Below are 15,745 nucleotides of genomic sequence, written 5' to 3'. Positions count from 1 at the left end.
GCTGACCCTAAAAAATGTTTATCAGCTATAACAACCATGTTTCATTTATTAAAAAAATAGAAGTGACATTATAGAAAAAGTAATGATAAAAAATCAAAATAAAGTTATTCAGACCAATTAAAAATATATTGATTTCTGTGGTGATGAACATAAATATTTGTTGAGCAAACAGATAAATATTGACTGAACATAAGAATGGTCATATTAGTCAGATCAATGGTCCATTTAGCCCATTACCCTGTCTTCCAACAGTGGCCAGTGCCTGATGCATCAGAAGGAATGAACAGAACAGGGCACTTACTGAGTGTTCCGTCCCCTGTTGTCCAGCTCCAGCCTCGCAGTCAGAGGTTTAGGGCACCCAGAGCATGGGGTTGCATCCCTGACCATTTGGACTAATAGCCACTAATGAACCTCTTCTCCATTAACTTATCTAATTCTTTTTTGCATCCAGTTATACTTTTGGCCTTCACAATATCCCATGGCAATGAGTTCCACAGGTTGACTGTGCATTATGTGAAGAAGTACCTGTACTTCCTTTTGTTGGTTTAAACCTGCTGCCTATTAATTTCATTGGGTGACTCCTCATTCTTATGTTATCTGAAGAGGTAAATAACATTTCCTTATTCACTTTCTCTGCATCATTCATGATTTTATAGACCTCTCTCATAATCCCCCTTAGTTTTTTCAAAGATGAATAGTCCCAATCTTTTTAATCTCCCCTCATATGGAAACTGTTCCATACCCCTAATTAATTTTTGTTGCCCTTCTCTGTATCTTTTCCATTTCTAATCTATCTTTTTTGAGGTGTGGGGCTACCAGAACAGTATTCAAGGTGTGAGCATGCCATGAATTTATATAGTGGCATTATGATATTTATTTTCTTATTATCTATCCCTTTCCTAATGGTTCCTAACATTCTGCTGGCTTTTTTGACTGCTGCTGCACATTGAGTGGATGTTTTCAGAGAACTATCCACAATGATTCTGCAATTTCTTTCTTGAATGGTAAGAGCTAATTTAGCTCTTTTTGTATGTATAATTGGGATTATGCTTTCCATTACTTTGCATTTATCGAGACTGAATTTCATCTGCCATTTTGTTGCCCAGTCACCCAGTTTTGCGAGATCCCTTTGTAATTCTTTGCAGTCTGCTTTGAACTTAACTGTCTTGAACAGATGAAGAGAAGCCTTCATCAGTAGAACTTCACCTAATGAGAAGCCAGATGGGGGTAAGCAGCACTGCTACTGGGTTGAACTTGAAGAAAACACAAAATAATTACAGATGGGGTAAGCAGCACTGCTACTGTTTTGATGTAATATATTTAGACTTCGGTCACGCATTTGACTTGGTACTACATAACAATTTGATTAACAAAGTAAAATGATGCAAAATCAACATGATACACATTAAATTAAATTGATTAAAACTACTTAACCAATAGGTCTCTAAATGTAATTGTAAATAGGGAACTGTCATCGAGTGGGTGTGTTTCTAGTGGAATCCCAAAGAAAGTGAATTCTGGCCCTACGCTATTTAACATTGAACTTGAAAAAAAACACAAAATAATTACTGATAAAATTTGTAGATGACACAAAGACTGGAGGCGTGACAAATAATGAAGTTCACTGATAGAGCAATCTGGGTCACTTGGCAAGCTGAGTGCAGGCTAAACATATGTGTTTCAATAAAGCCAAATGTAAAATTATACATCTAGGAAAAAAGAATGTAGGCCATACTTACAGAAAGGGGGACTCTCCTGGGAAACAGTGATTCTGAAGATTTGTGAGTTATTGTGGATAATCCGCTGAACATGATTACACTACTGTTACACTCCAGCCAAAAGGGCTAATGCAATACTTGGATGTATAAACAGGAAATATCAAGAGTAGGAGTAGAAAGATTGCATTACATTACCTCTGTATTTGGCATTTGTGCAACAACTACTGCAATACTTTGTCCAGTATGGAATCCAAAATTTAAGAAGGATGATGAAAAATTTGAGATGGTTTGGAGAAGAGTCATGAGAATGATTAAAGGATTGAGGGGGAAAAGGAGCTCAATCTATTTAGCTCCCAAAAAGGGTTAAAGGGTGTTTTAATCACAGTGTATAAGTACCTACCTAGAACAAAACTTGATAACAGAAGGCTATTTAATCTAGCAGACAAAAGCATAACATGATTCAATGGCTGGATGTTGAAGCTAGACAAATTAAGACTAGAAGGAAGTCATAACATTCAGACTAGAAAGTAGGCATAACAGTGGTTAATTAATCACTGAAACAACTTACCAAGGCCTGCAGTGCATTCTCTATCACTGGAAATTTTTAAATCAAGATTGGAGGTTTTTCTAAGAAACCCATTCTAATTCAAACAGGAATTAATTCAGGGAAGTCCTAGGGCCTGAGTTATACAGGAGATCACACCAGAGGATCACAGTGGTCGCTTCTGGCCCTATAAACTATGAATAGGCAGAAAAGTAATTGTTTTTAAATTAACATTGTAATGGGGTTGAATCTACAAATTAAAAAAAAAGTATTAATGATCTCAACAAAACAATCTGTACACAGGATCTGACAATATAATGTAGCTGTCTGCAACTTGAGGTCATGGGAAACTATTTATGGCTTCTGAGGAGCTAATCCAATTGGGCAGCATTTTTCCAAACTACAATTATTGTTGACCTAGTTGAAAAAGTAATACAGAGGGCAGGTCTACACTAGAAATGCTACATTGGCGGAACTGCACTGAAGTAGCTGTGGCCCTGTAGTGTGTCTGGTGAAGATGCCCTGCCAAAGGGCAATGAAAAGTATTTTATTAAGAAAGGATGCTCTTTAATGATGTGCAAGTAAGCACGTTATAGCATGAAAAAAGAATTTGATTCAAATCTTCAAGGTTGAAACTGGTTAGGTTCTTTGTAAGCAGAATTAGCATCCCCCATGGAGCATGTCAAGCACAATGTTATGCCTACATGCAGATTATGTACTGGTATAATTATGTCAGGGGTGTGGCTTTTTACCAGTATGGTTATAATCAATACAACTCCTAATCTGGTTGCAGTTATGCTGGTATAAAGGTGCCTTATACTCATATAGTTTATTCTCCTTCCTGTATGGGGACATCTATACCACCACATGAAATCTTTATACCTGTATGTCCACACTAGAGGAGATCATATCAATTTAACTACACCATAACAATTAACATGGTACAACCTGTGTGTGTAGACAAGGCTTTGGAGAAAGAGAAAAGCAAAGATGTTTCTGTAGCAAGAACAGAAGTAAAATATTTTCCTTACATTTAGCCTACTTTCTGATAGTATACAACTGTTTAGCGAATCTAATTTGTACTAAAACTACTGTTTAACACCTTCTATTTTCTATATGGCTGTATCATAGTCTAGAAGCCAGTCTACACTTAAAAATTGGATTGACATAGTGACAACACTCAGGGGTAAATAGTAAAGGTACTAATTGATCCCTAGTTGCAGTTAGAGAATCATATTATAGTAATGATTAGGAATGCTTTTCTTCACCGGCTCCTGCCCAGGAAATTGCTACCATTTCTCTTGGCTGTGAGCCTGATAAGGATTTGATTCATGCCTTTGTCACTTTAACACTGAATTACTGTAATGTGCTTTATATTGCACCACACTTTAACCCTGAAACTTGAGTTGACAAGAAGGTAATAGAAAGTGTCATGTTACTGGGATCATGCGACCTCTGTGTTCTAAACTGGCTGTCTATTGATTTTTCAGGTGGAATTTAAGGTATTGGTTTTAGCCTGTAAAATTCTAAATGACTTGAAATCTGCCTCCTTAAGGGATCACTTCTCCAGTGCCATACTGCTGCAGTTATGGTCAGCAAAGGTGATACACTGGGAGACTCCCTCAGTTAACAGACAGTTGGTGGTACACCATTCTCTATAAAGGACACTAATTTTTTGAATAAGATTCCACACTTGGTCTGAAATAATTCAGAATTGTTTATGTTTAGGGCACACTGCAAGGCCCATCTTTTTACCCAGGGATTTGACGAAGGTGGTAGGGGCATTTTTTATGAGGAATGAGAGTTTTAGTAGGAAAAGTCCTGCTTGCTAAGCTGTAGTAGGAGAGGATTTTTGCTGGAATTTTCCCCTCAAACTTTGCTCCTGATTTTATATTGATTGCATTTTTTAATAGTGTCAAAGATGCCTAGAATAGTAGATAAGCCATTTTATATCTTTATAAATTAAAATAAATAAGATTCACATTGTGAGATAATGCTCTATCCTGAATAAGTTGCCAATGCCTTGTTGCACTGCACCAGTAGAAGCCTGGAATGGAGACTGTGACTTAGTTCCAAGGTTCTCAACCTTTTTCTTCTGACCCTTCCCCCGCACCCCGACTGCTATAAAAATGCCATGGCCCACCTGTGCCACAATAACTGGTTTTCTGAATATAAAAGCCAGCGCTGGCGTGAGGGGGTAGCAAGCAGGCCAGTTGTCTGGGGCCCCATGCCATAGGGGTCCCCGCAAAGCTGCATTGCTCAGGCTTTGGCTTCAGCCCCGGGTGGAGGGGCTCAGAGCCCCTGGGCTTCAGCCCCATAAGGTGGGGCTTCAGCTTTCTGCCCTGGGCCCCAGCAAGTGTAATGCTGGCCCTGCTTGGAGGACCCCCAGAAATCTGCTCGCGGTCCCCCAACCCCTGGTTGAGAACCACTGACTTAGTTCACAGCAACACTACAGAATTCTGTTGGCATGGCAATGTTGGTCAGGAATGTGAAGAGGTGGGATCCCTGACTAACACACCTGTGCTGGCAAAAGACCTTAGCATAGATGCAGTTATACTTTTGCCAGTACAGCTTATTTTGCTCTGTGTGTGTGTATGGAATAAACTCTACCAGCAAAAGGACAGTTTTGCCAGTATATACATTGGTGCCGAGTTTCTAATCTGCTCCCTCCCAGCCACGTCCTCACTCCACCCTTTCCCCCAATACCCCAACCCCACCCTGCTTCTTCCTGCCCCCATTTTGCCCCCGTCCTGCCTCTTCCCCACCCAGTTCCGCCCCTTTCCTGAGCATGCTGCACCCTCGCTCCTTCCCACCTCCCCCCCAGCGCCTCCTGATGCTGTGAAACAGCTGTTTGCAGCATGCGGTAGGCACTGGGAGGGAGGGGGAGATGCTGACTGGCAGGGCCCACCAGGGGGGCAGGAGGTGCTGGGGGGAGGGAGAGGCATTGATGGGGGGTTGCCCGTGGCTGTTCAGCACCCACTACTTTTTTCCCCTGGGTGCTCCAGCCCCGGAGTGCTCACGGAGTTGGTGCCTATGAGTATATGCTGTGTCTACAATAGGAGTGCTTTGACAGTATAGTATAATATACTTGTATATCTATACCATCAAAATGCTCCTAGTGCAGACATGGGGTAAGAGTGTGACTCTAGGGCCCAGTCTACATTAAAAATACAGACTGACACAGCTACGGCGCTCCGGGGTGTGAAAAATTCTGGCCCCTGAGCACCACAGCTATGCCAATGTAACCTCTGGTTAGAGACACAGTTAGGTTGATGGAAGAATGCTTCTGTTGACCTAGCTACCACTGCTCAGGGAGATGGAGTTCCTACAGCGCTAGAAAATCTCTTTCTGTCACCATAGGATGCATCTATGCTATAGGGTTACAGTGGCAAAACTGCAGCACTGCCGCTTTAGTCACCTCAGTGTAGACAAGCCCTGGATCACAATCTCACTTCTTGTTCTCCTGCTGCTTCAAGGAGGGAGTAAACTGCACCAGATCTATATCCACCACTATGCTGCCTTGAGCACTGAGGATAGGGATTAAGCTGAGACTCTATATTTCACCTTCTGTCTTGACCCCTCTCAACCACCTGGGTCTTGTCTACACTAGGAAAAATAAGGTGTGTTCTTAACTCAAGGAAGTTAACTCAAAGTAAAATCCCCAAGACAAGGCAGTTTGTAAGTTTCACATGAGTTAGCGGCAGGTCAATTTGAAATCTAAGCTCCCTCATAGAAGCAGCACAGCAGATTCACATGGCTATGATGTAACTCTGGTGGAACACAGAATGGATTTCCATTTTGAAAAGTCCCTTGCAAGGCATCTTCTTTCAGCCAAAGTAGGCATGGGAGGATTTAGCCTTCCTAAATCCCTCAAAAATGCATCTTCCAGCCTCCTTTATTGTTGGCCTTGTGCTCTACTTCCTTCAACCTGAGCTCTATAAATCTTTTGTATTGTGTACCTTCTTCTGCACATTGGACATGACCCCACCATTGCAGTCATCTTGCTTTCAACTAGTGCAGGACTGCAACTTGCCAGGATTGTCTAAGTATCTCCTTGTTTGTGACAAAAATCATACAATGGAGGTTAAGAATACGCCTTAACTTTTGACACTGATAGTATTTAGTTTCCTCTCTTCAACTTTTTAACAGCCATGTTTCTGCTCTATATAGCTGAGTTGTCATCACTACCACGTTGAACATTCATATCTTCGTTGGCCTTTGAAGATGCTGAATGCCACTGATACAAGACTGAACCAACACATGACTTCTTCAGTTACAGAACCTCCTGCTGTCAACCAACTATCCAGATAGATAAAACTATATACCCATTCAATATCATGCAGCATTAGCAGATCACTGTTTCCATTTTGTAGGAGACATGAATAGTTTTGGTTTTATCACTATTGATCTTAAGTCCCATAAATTCTGCAGTTTTTGCAACTCTTCCAGCATTAGCTGTAGTAGATCAGTAGTCTCTCTAAGTAAGGCAATATCATCCTCATATTCAAGATCTTCTAAAGACATCTCCTACTTTGGTCTCTATCACTTTATCATCAGATAGTCTATTAAAACATTAAATAACATAGGTGAGAGAATGCATCCCTAGCATACTTCTCATTCTACTGAAAACCTGTCTATAATGCAACCATTGCCCTTCACACAGCTAAATGTATCACAATACAGTTCCTCCACTAGGCACATAAAGTCCTCAGGCACCTCATACTGGCATAGGAGTATTACCAGTGCTGATCGATGCAGCGAGTTAAAAGCTCTGCAAAGTCTATAAACATGATATTAACTTCCTTTTGTCATTCTAGTCATTTTTCAGTAACAGTCTGCAAAGCATATATAGCATGGATTATAGATTGACCTGTATGGAAACCACACTGGTTGTCTCTCATTTTGGGGCTGAGACAATATTCCTCTTGGTTTACTAGTATGATCGTAAATACCTTCCCTGGGAGCGACAGCAGTGTTATTCCCCTATAATTTGAGCACACTAATCACTCTCCTTGCTTGAAAAAAAGGATGCTATAGCCCCTTTTCCAATCTTCTGGAATGTGATAGGTTTCCCAAACTTTTATGTGGGGTCGTTGATTAATCACAGTTAACTCATGCGCTTAACTCAAAAAAATTGTGATTAAAGAAACTGTAATTGCAGTTTTCATTGCACTGTTAAACAGTAGAATAACAACTGAAATGTATTAAATATTTTCCTACATTTTCAAATATTTATTTCAATTACAACACAGAATATAAAGTGTACACTGCTCACTTTATATTATTTTTATTACAAATATTTGCACTGTAAAATGATAAAAGAAACAATTTTTCAGTTCACCTCATACAAGTACTATAGTGCAATCTCTTTATCATGAAAGTGCAATTTACAAGTGTCGATTTTTTTTGTTACATAACTGCATTCAAAAACAAAACAATGTAAAACTTCTGAACCTACAAGTCCACTCAGTCCTACTTCTCATTCAGTCAATCACTAAGACAAACAAGTTTGTTTACATTTACGGGTGTTAATGTTGCCCACTTCTTATTTACAATGTCACCAGGAAGTGAGAACAGGCATTCATAAGGGACTTTTGTATCCTGCATTGCAAGGCATTTACGTGGCAGATATGCTAAACATTTGTATGTCCCTTCAGGCGTTGGCCACCATTCCAGAGGACATGCTTCTATGCTGATGATGCTCGTTAAAAAAATAATGTGTTAATTAAATTTGTGACTGAGCTCCTTGGGGGAGAATTGTATGTCTCTGGCTCTCTTTTACCTGGATTCTGCCGTATATTTCATGTTATAGTAGTCTCGGATGAAGATTCAGCACATGTTCATTTTAAGAACACTTTCACAGCAGATTTGACAAAACAAAAAAAAGGTACCAATGTGAGATTTCTAAAAATAGCTACAGCACAGGACCCAAGGTTTAAGAATCTGAAGTGCCTTTCAAAATCTGAGAGGGATGAGGTGTGGAACATGCTTTCAGAAGTCTTAAAAGAGCAACATTCTGATGTGGAAACTACAGAACCCGAACCACCAAAAGAGAAAATTAACCTTCTGCTGGTGGCATCTGATTCAGATGATGAAAATGAACATGCGTTGGCCCCCACGGCTTTGGACTTTTATCAAGCAGAATCCGTTGTCAGCATGGATGCATGTCCTTAGAATGGTGGTTGAAGCATGAAGGGACATATGAATCTTTAGCTTATCTGGCATGTAAATATCTTGTGATGCCAGCAACAACCGTGCCATGTGAACACCTGTTCTCACTTTCAGGTGACACTGAACAAGAAGCAGGCAGCATTATCTCCTGCAAATGTAAGCAAACTTGTTTGTCTGAGTGATTGGCTGAACAAGAAATAGGACTGAGTGGACTTGTAGGCTCTAAAGTTTTATATAGTTTTATTTTTGAATGCAGTTTTTTTTTGTACATAATTCTACATTTGGAAGTTCAACTTTCATGATAAAAAGATTGCACTACAGTACTTGTATTAGGTGAATTGGAAAATACTATTTCTGTTTTTTATAGTTCAAATATTTGTAATAAAAATAAAGTGAGCACTGTACACTTTGTATTCTGTTATAACTGAAATCGATATACAGTATTTGAAAATGTAGAAAATATCCAAAAATATTTAAATAAATTGTATTCTATTATTTAACAGTGCGATTAATCACACTAGTAATCACAATTAACTTTTTTAATTGCTTGTCAGCCCTACTTTTAAGACAACTCTGTGAAACCATGAACTAAATCCAGACCTCTTTAGGAGTTCTGATGAAATATTGTCAAGACCAGCTGCTTTATCATTTCATAACTATTTGACTGCAAGCGTCACTTCCTCTAATGTCACCAGTCTGTTTTTTGATGAGTTCATTTTGGAGAAGTTGTAGTTCACATCTTAGTGGGGATCTGTTAATTAATTCACAAAAACACCCATGCCAACTGTTACATTGTTCATTAATTCTTGTCACTATTTTCCATGTTTGTCCTTAACTAGCAGATGCCACAAGAATGGACATCCAATTATGTCCTTCAAAATCTCAAATACCCATTTTTGGTCATGTCTTTCAGAGGTTTACTTGATGCACTGCTCCTTATTATTCCACCATTGGTTATGATCATTCTGACAGGCCCTCTTGACTGCTCATTCATTTCTTTTCTTCTACTGCCCATTTCTTCCCCACTCAATGACTCTGAGTCAGTGCAACCGTCCTGCACTGCACCTTTTCTTTTGTGTCTCACAATTTGATGGTAACATCTGTATCCAATGTCGCTTTTACATTCTCCTTAGTCGGAGTTATTCTCCAGCAATCTCAGAATCCAAAATAAAGTCCACCCTTCCTTCACGATAGACAGCTGGTCATCCAATATAGTATATTTATTGGAAATTAATACCTTGTAACAATTAGCAGTTGCTTCATCACAAAGTTTATCAACACTGAAGCATCTCAGTGCAATAGGTACCCACCTCTGCAACATCATTGTTGCTAGAAGTCGACAATCAGACTCCAGAGCAAGATCAGCACTCTTAAATACACATACATCCTGGATAAGTTTAACTGCAGGTTTCGGAACCAGACTGTGATCCAAGGTTGCATTGTTGTCTGAAGTATATCAAAATGTACACTTATGGCAATACTTGTGCTGAAATCAGGTAGCCGTTAAGAAATAGTTCATGTGTGGCAGCAAATTCTAATAGACCCACACCATTACTTGATCTCTCCTGTGTTAAACTGTGGCATCCCAATGCCAGTTCAAGTCCAGTTCTATTATGGCCAATTCTTGTGTTCATATCTCCTAAGATGACAATATGAAGTTGGGGTGATGTACTAGATACAATGTCATCTAACATGCCATAAAAAGCCTCTTTGTCAACATCAAACCTTGCATCACGTGGAGCATTTGCACTAATAACTACTGCACATCCTATCTTCAGACAGAAAATGGCAGCAATCAAATATGGAGAACAAGCTTGCCAAACCAGTAGTGTAGGTTGCACCCTTGTGGGGACAGAATCAACACTGGTATGCCTATCAGATGTACCCCAGGCATGCAACAATTGAAAGGTCTAACCCACTATGAGTCAGAGCTGTGCTCTCAGTGTTCAAATTCCACAATGTTCCATGTCTGTTATGTATATCAACATTAAATCTTTCCAATTCTTAAGCCAGGAGAGTTGTTTTTCTGATGACTCTTAACAATCAAACATTCCATGATCCTCTCCTCAGTGTAGGAGAGGACATACCCTCTTTATATATCAGATGCTTTCCCCAATTTCTGATTTATGGAAAAACCACCAACCTATGATCCAAATCCTCTGCATGTAATAGAAGATTTATATGAATTATAGACTATCAGGGTTGAAAGGGACCTCAGGAGATCATCTAGTCCAACCCCCTGCTCAAAGCAGGACCAATCCCCATACAGATTTTTGGCCCAGATCCCTAAATGACCCCCTCCAAGATTGAATTCACAACTCTGGGTTTAGTAGACCAATGCTCAAACCACTGAGCTATCCCTCACCTGCTTGGTTCTATTGTGTAGCAGATGAAACTGCCAAACTTTTAAGTCCTTTTCTTGTGTGTGTCAAATGTAGGAAGGTTTTATGGGGATGGCTTGCCAGGCCATCACCCAACCCTCACACTTCATCAGGGCTTGGGACTAGCACTAGGAACAGGGAACCTAGCATAGTGGTTCACCCTTCCCTACCCTAGCAGATGAAGTTAAAGAGTAATGTGTGTGAAACCACAAACACCTTTTTACCTGGTGTTAATTAACTTGAGTTAGGTAACTTTTTTCCTAGAGAAAACAGTCCTGGATTGGGAAGGAGGAGTGGCTCTCTGGAGTCCACTTCTACTCCTGTACTGCTACCTGTGAGGCGCATAAGGGGGTGTTTTGCTAGACCACAATTTGGCATACATAAATATATACTGAGATTTGTTACTTACGATTTGTTTGTTTGTTTTAATATCTTATTTGAGGTTCAGAGAAAAAAAAGGCACAGAGACATACGATACTCGGAAGAAACCAAACATAGAACTCCATCAAGACACATTTTTGATCCAAAACATATTAACATAGAACATTAGAAGCCTTGTGTACACTTAGGAATTCTTTGGTAAATTTCTCTAACACTAACAGCTGCCTTTAACAGGAACTGAGGATGCTAAGCATCTTTCAGATTGGGTCTTGATCTTCTAACTTTCCCAAAAGAGGACAGCAAGCAGGTAAAGTTACACCTTAAGAGATTTTTTTTTTCCTCCAGGAAGTTATGAGCAAGTGAAAACAAGGGGTTATAATGAAATCCCTCTTATACTTCAAAAACTATACTAGATCTTATAAAAAGACCATAAATCTGAAAAAGCACAAACCTGTTGCTCCAAAACTCTTATGTAAGAGGACTGGAAAAAGCAGACTCCTTCATGGGAGCTCGTTGTGTTTAACGTCTCTCTCTGGGGTGGGGAAGGTGCGGGGAGATTGTGCCATCTGTTTCATTAAGACATTTGAAATCAGTTATACAAAATGTCACGGCACCTGATGAAATAAAACGATAAAAAAATCGTTTGCATTGACTTACCAGCAAGAAAACAAAGACATTGCCAGAAAATGCAGTGAAACCTGTGAACTGGCAGGCACAGAGGAGCGTTGACCGCACTGATGTGGTCCGAGAAGGAGTATCGCGCACGCAGTACCAGTGCTACATGCCGTGAGTGTGTGACAGCAGAAGGGAGCACACGTGTTGCATGGACGGCGAGTGTCACACGCACAATGATGGCGCGACAGTTACATACAAACAGTGAACGTGAGAATCCGTCGCCCTCATAGCGCGTTGCCGTTACACACACACAGCCTGGTACACACACACACACACAGCGACAGTCACATGCCTGGCCCGTGCGAGAGCGGGACTGCGGCTCCGCCGCACAGCGTGAGTGTTACACGCCGTGCTAGGGGCCCTATGCTCCGCGTTGCAGCAGCGCTTCCCGGACATCGGGCAGCCCGCGTCAGCTATACGTGCTTCCTCTATGATTCATGGAGAAAGTGAGTCTTAAGGAGGGATTTACAGGAAGGGAAGGGTATTTGCGTAATGAGAAGTGGAAGATTGTTTCAAGAGAAAATTGCAGCAGCGCTTCCCGGATTCCGGGCAGCCCGCGTCAGCTGTACGTGGTTCCCCGGCTGGCCGCCCGGCTGCGCAGCCAGCTCCTCCCCGCAGCGGCAGCGGCTCTTCCCAGCCCGCTTCGCAGGAGCTACACCCGCAGCAGCGTCAGGTAGGTTCCCGGAGCGCGGCCTTGGCGGTAGGCCCGGCCGGAGCCAGGCAGCGGCGGCGGCTCCCCTGGGAGGAGAGCAGCCTGAGGGCGCTGGGGAGGGATTGGCCGGCGAGCCGGAGATGGCGCCTCCAGAGGGCTGAGGGGCCGCTTCCCCTGAAGGGGGCGGGCGCAGGGAAGGAAGCGAGCGGAGGCTGGGCTCTGGCAGCAGGGCCGGGATATGCGGCAGCGGCTGCTCCCTTTCCTCAGCAGGACTCTGACCTCCTTGGTGAGCACCGGTGCCTCCCGGCCTCCTCTTCTGCAGCGGTGGCCTCGCCCGCCCGGGTATGGTTGTCATATGCGGGGACCCCTCGCCCCGTTCGGGGGGGGGTGGGGTTGTGGTGTGGGCCTGCTCCTGTTGTGTAAGAGGCTACGGGGTGGCAGGAGGTGAGTTGGTGCCCCCCCAGTTGTTGGTTGTGGAACAGGGGGCGTATGATCTGGGAACTCGTGAATCGTGTCCGCCTGCTACTGAAAAGGATGGAGACGCAGGCGGATTAGAATCTCCTGGAGGGAGGGGATTAGGGTGGCAACATCCTCCCCGAAATGCGTCTGCAGACTGGGTGATTTATCATGCTGCGGGGGAAGAGGACAGGTTGGGACGTCCTGAGGGCACTCTGTACCCGTGGCGAAAAGAGAAGTTTTGGGAGTGCTGGAAAAGGGTAGCCAACTAGCTGAACGTGCGATCAGATCATCTCTTTGCTCTAGGCTTGTGTGCATTCTGCTAGGTGCTGGGGTAGACTTCATGTGCTTTAAGGAAGCTGGTAACATACCTTGTATTGTTGAACTCGTCATTCAGGCCTTAATACTGTGCCACACCATGTTGTAAAACACATTTAAAGACATTTATTGCCTCTGATTGTTTTATTCCAAATAGGTCAACATTTAGAAAAAATGACGTTCAGTAGGGTTGGAGTCTTATTTCTTATACTGAGAACTGTGCTCTTATTATAAAAATCAGGGGACCTGACACACTGTGACCTATTGTGGTATAACATTATATTCCCCACATGAATTATGTTTTGCCAAATTGTAATATTTAATGTTGCATAACTTGTTAAATCTATCTACAGAATAAATAGGATATATTTTTCACCAGAAACAAGTTTTTCAGCTGTCAATGTTAGTATTTATGGCATTGTTGATGGGAGGGGCTTCTTCACTACATAACAAGATAATTGATGGCTAGCATGGCATGGAATTAATTTTAATACTTTTGTGTGAGTTCTGTAGTTTAGATAGCAACCCAATAAAGACACCTTCATTAAGGTTCGTAACTGGCCTATCTGGAAAGTAGCCTTTGTCGAAAGTAGCTATTTTCCTTTAAACAGTGTTGGGTGACTGCTGTCAATATGTGTCAAATGTTAGGTCTGAAGTTATTCATAGTTATTTATATAGTACCATAAGTGTATAGATCATAATTTATATGATTTATAAATCATAGAAAAGGATATTCTCTTTCCACAGAAGAACTTACATTTGAACACAAAGGAGAAAACATGGAATAACTGATGAAGTGCAGTGTACAAAAGATTCATAGAGGAAATGAGTCTTAAGGAGGGATTTAAGGGAAGGGAGAGGGTATTTGGCTAATGAGAAATGGAAGATTGTTTCAAGAGAAAGTGTAGACCCAAGAGTGGGAGGAGTAGGGGGAAATGAGAACGGATGCAGCCTGGAGCAAGGTTGTTCAAGTGAAGGCGAGGAGCTTGAAGTTGATATGGTAGAAAACAGGAAGCCAAAGGTTATCTAGAGAGAGTTTAGAGTATGAAATGATTGGCAGATCTTTGAAAATCCACCTGCCCACACTTCTGAGTAAGAAACAGTTCTGGGCAAGTATCATGAACTTTTACAAAGTGCAAGGTTTCATTTGGGGTGGAAAAATAATCTATTAATAATTACAAAGATAACCTACCAAATATAAGCTAGTTCAGTGCTTTTCTGAGGTTTTTTTTTTTTTAGATCGATAACTAGTGCTTCTCCTGCTACTGATTCATTTGCTAACCTGCAGTAGAGTGAAAACTTACCAGAACTTGTCACTTTTCACTCCTTCTATTGGGAACCAGTAGGCCGCAATGAAAGGGACAAGAACCAGGTCAGTTTCTTCTTTTGAAAGCTGAAAACAGTCACCAGAACTTTTCACTGGAGGAGAGGGAAACAGAATGGAGAGCAGATTAGCAGTGACTCCTTTGCCTGCTACCAGCCTTACAGGAGGAGATGGTAGGAGGGAGGAGAACAGAGAGAGTGCTCCTTTCCAGCAGCCAGAAGGTGCATCAAATTTCAAACACCTACTAACTAGAAACTGCAAAGGATGGCCCTCACAAATAGGGCCCAGAAAAAAATCCCAGTATCTTTCATAGAATCATAGCATATTATGGTTGGAAGGGACCTCAGGAGGTCATCTGGCCAACCCCCTGCTCCAAGCAGGACCAATCTCCAGACAGATTTTTGCCCCAGATCCCTAAATGGCCCCCTCAAGGATTGAACTCGCAACCCTGGGTTTAGCAGGCTAATGCTCAAGCCACTGAGCTATCCCTCCCTTTTCCAGTATTGAGGATGGGGATTAGGAAAGAGACTTGACTTCTCACTTTAGACCCCTTACATCTTAGTCATCTGTCTATTACATGTTTTTCAAGCTTTGTGTATGAACAATTGGGAGGATAGGTAAGGGAGTTTGGAATGGGGTGGATAAATGGGTGTGGGTTTGCTGATGGGTGTGACAGAAAAGAAGAAGCGACAAAGAGTCTTGTGGTACCTTATAGGACCACAGGACTCTTTGTCGCTTTTTACAGATCCAGACTAACACTGCTACCCCTCAGATAGAAAAGAAGAAGTTGATTAGAGATTTGAGAAATTGGAGAGAAAATATGGGGGAGGAGATAGGATGTACCTTGTAGATAAAGAGAGGGTAGGACAAAAAAACGATGGAGGGAAAGAAGACAATGAAACAGAAGGAAAGGTGTGTCATGATCTGTTACAGGGAGAGAAAGTATGGAAGTGCAAGAAACTAGCTTTAGCAAATTACTAATGATCTTTTAGGTCTCAGTCTTTCATACGTGCCTGTGTTCAACTCTATGTTTGTGAGTAATGCCACTGACTTCAGGAGGGCTCCCAACAGGACAGAGATCTGCTTGTGTAGTGTCAGTTATAGAATCAGAACCTATATGGATAA

General features: G+C 41.7%; 3 protein-coding genes across 6 annotated transcripts in view; 2 read left to right on the top strand and 1 right to left on the bottom strand.

Annotated features, from left to right (window-relative positions):
- Nucleotides 1–11,727, bottom strand: part of KIF11 (kinesin family member 11) — a 49,021-nt gene extending 37,294 nt beyond the window's left edge. The window contains exon 1 of one of the 2 annotated variants that reach the window (XM_030568922.1): nucleotides 11,647–11,727. The gene's annotated coding sequence lies outside the window, so the exon portion shown is untranslated. The remainder of the gene's footprint in view (nucleotides 1–11,646) is intronic. The other variant, XM_030568926.1, reaches the window with a different exon arrangement.
- LOC115654547 (insulin-degrading enzyme-like) overlaps nucleotides 10,779–15,745 on the top strand; it is a 220,590-nt gene continuing 215,623 nt past the window's right edge. Inside the window, 2 exon segments of the mRNA XM_030568931.1 lie at nucleotides 10,779–11,809; nucleotides 12,448–12,543. Coding sequence (XP_030424791.1) covers nucleotides 11,574–11,809; nucleotides 12,448–12,543 — 332 coding nt within the window. The 5' untranslated portion in view covers nucleotides 10,779–11,573.
- The window catches only part of LOC115654546 (insulin-degrading enzyme), a 109,439-nt gene continuing 106,152 nt past the window's right edge, over nucleotides 12,459–15,745 (top strand). Inside the window, exon 1 of one of the 3 annotated variants that reach the window (XM_030568929.1) lies at nucleotides 12,459–12,543. The gene's annotated coding sequence lies outside the window, so the exon portion shown is untranslated. Of the gene's footprint in view, nucleotides 12,544–12,725; nucleotides 12,865–15,745 lie in introns of those variants that run through there. The other 2 variants (XM_030568930.1, XM_030568928.1) reach the window with 2 other exon arrangements.

This window comes from Gopherus evgoodei, chromosome 7, assembly GCF_007399415.2.
Source record: "Gopherus evgoodei ecotype Sinaloan lineage chromosome 7, rGopEvg1_v1.p, whole genome shotgun sequence".
Classification (NCBI taxonomy): Eukaryota; Metazoa; Chordata; order Testudines; family Testudinidae; genus Gopherus; species Gopherus evgoodei.
Note: the sequence above shows the minus strand (reverse complement) of the source record. Positions and strands in the feature narration are given on the sequence as shown.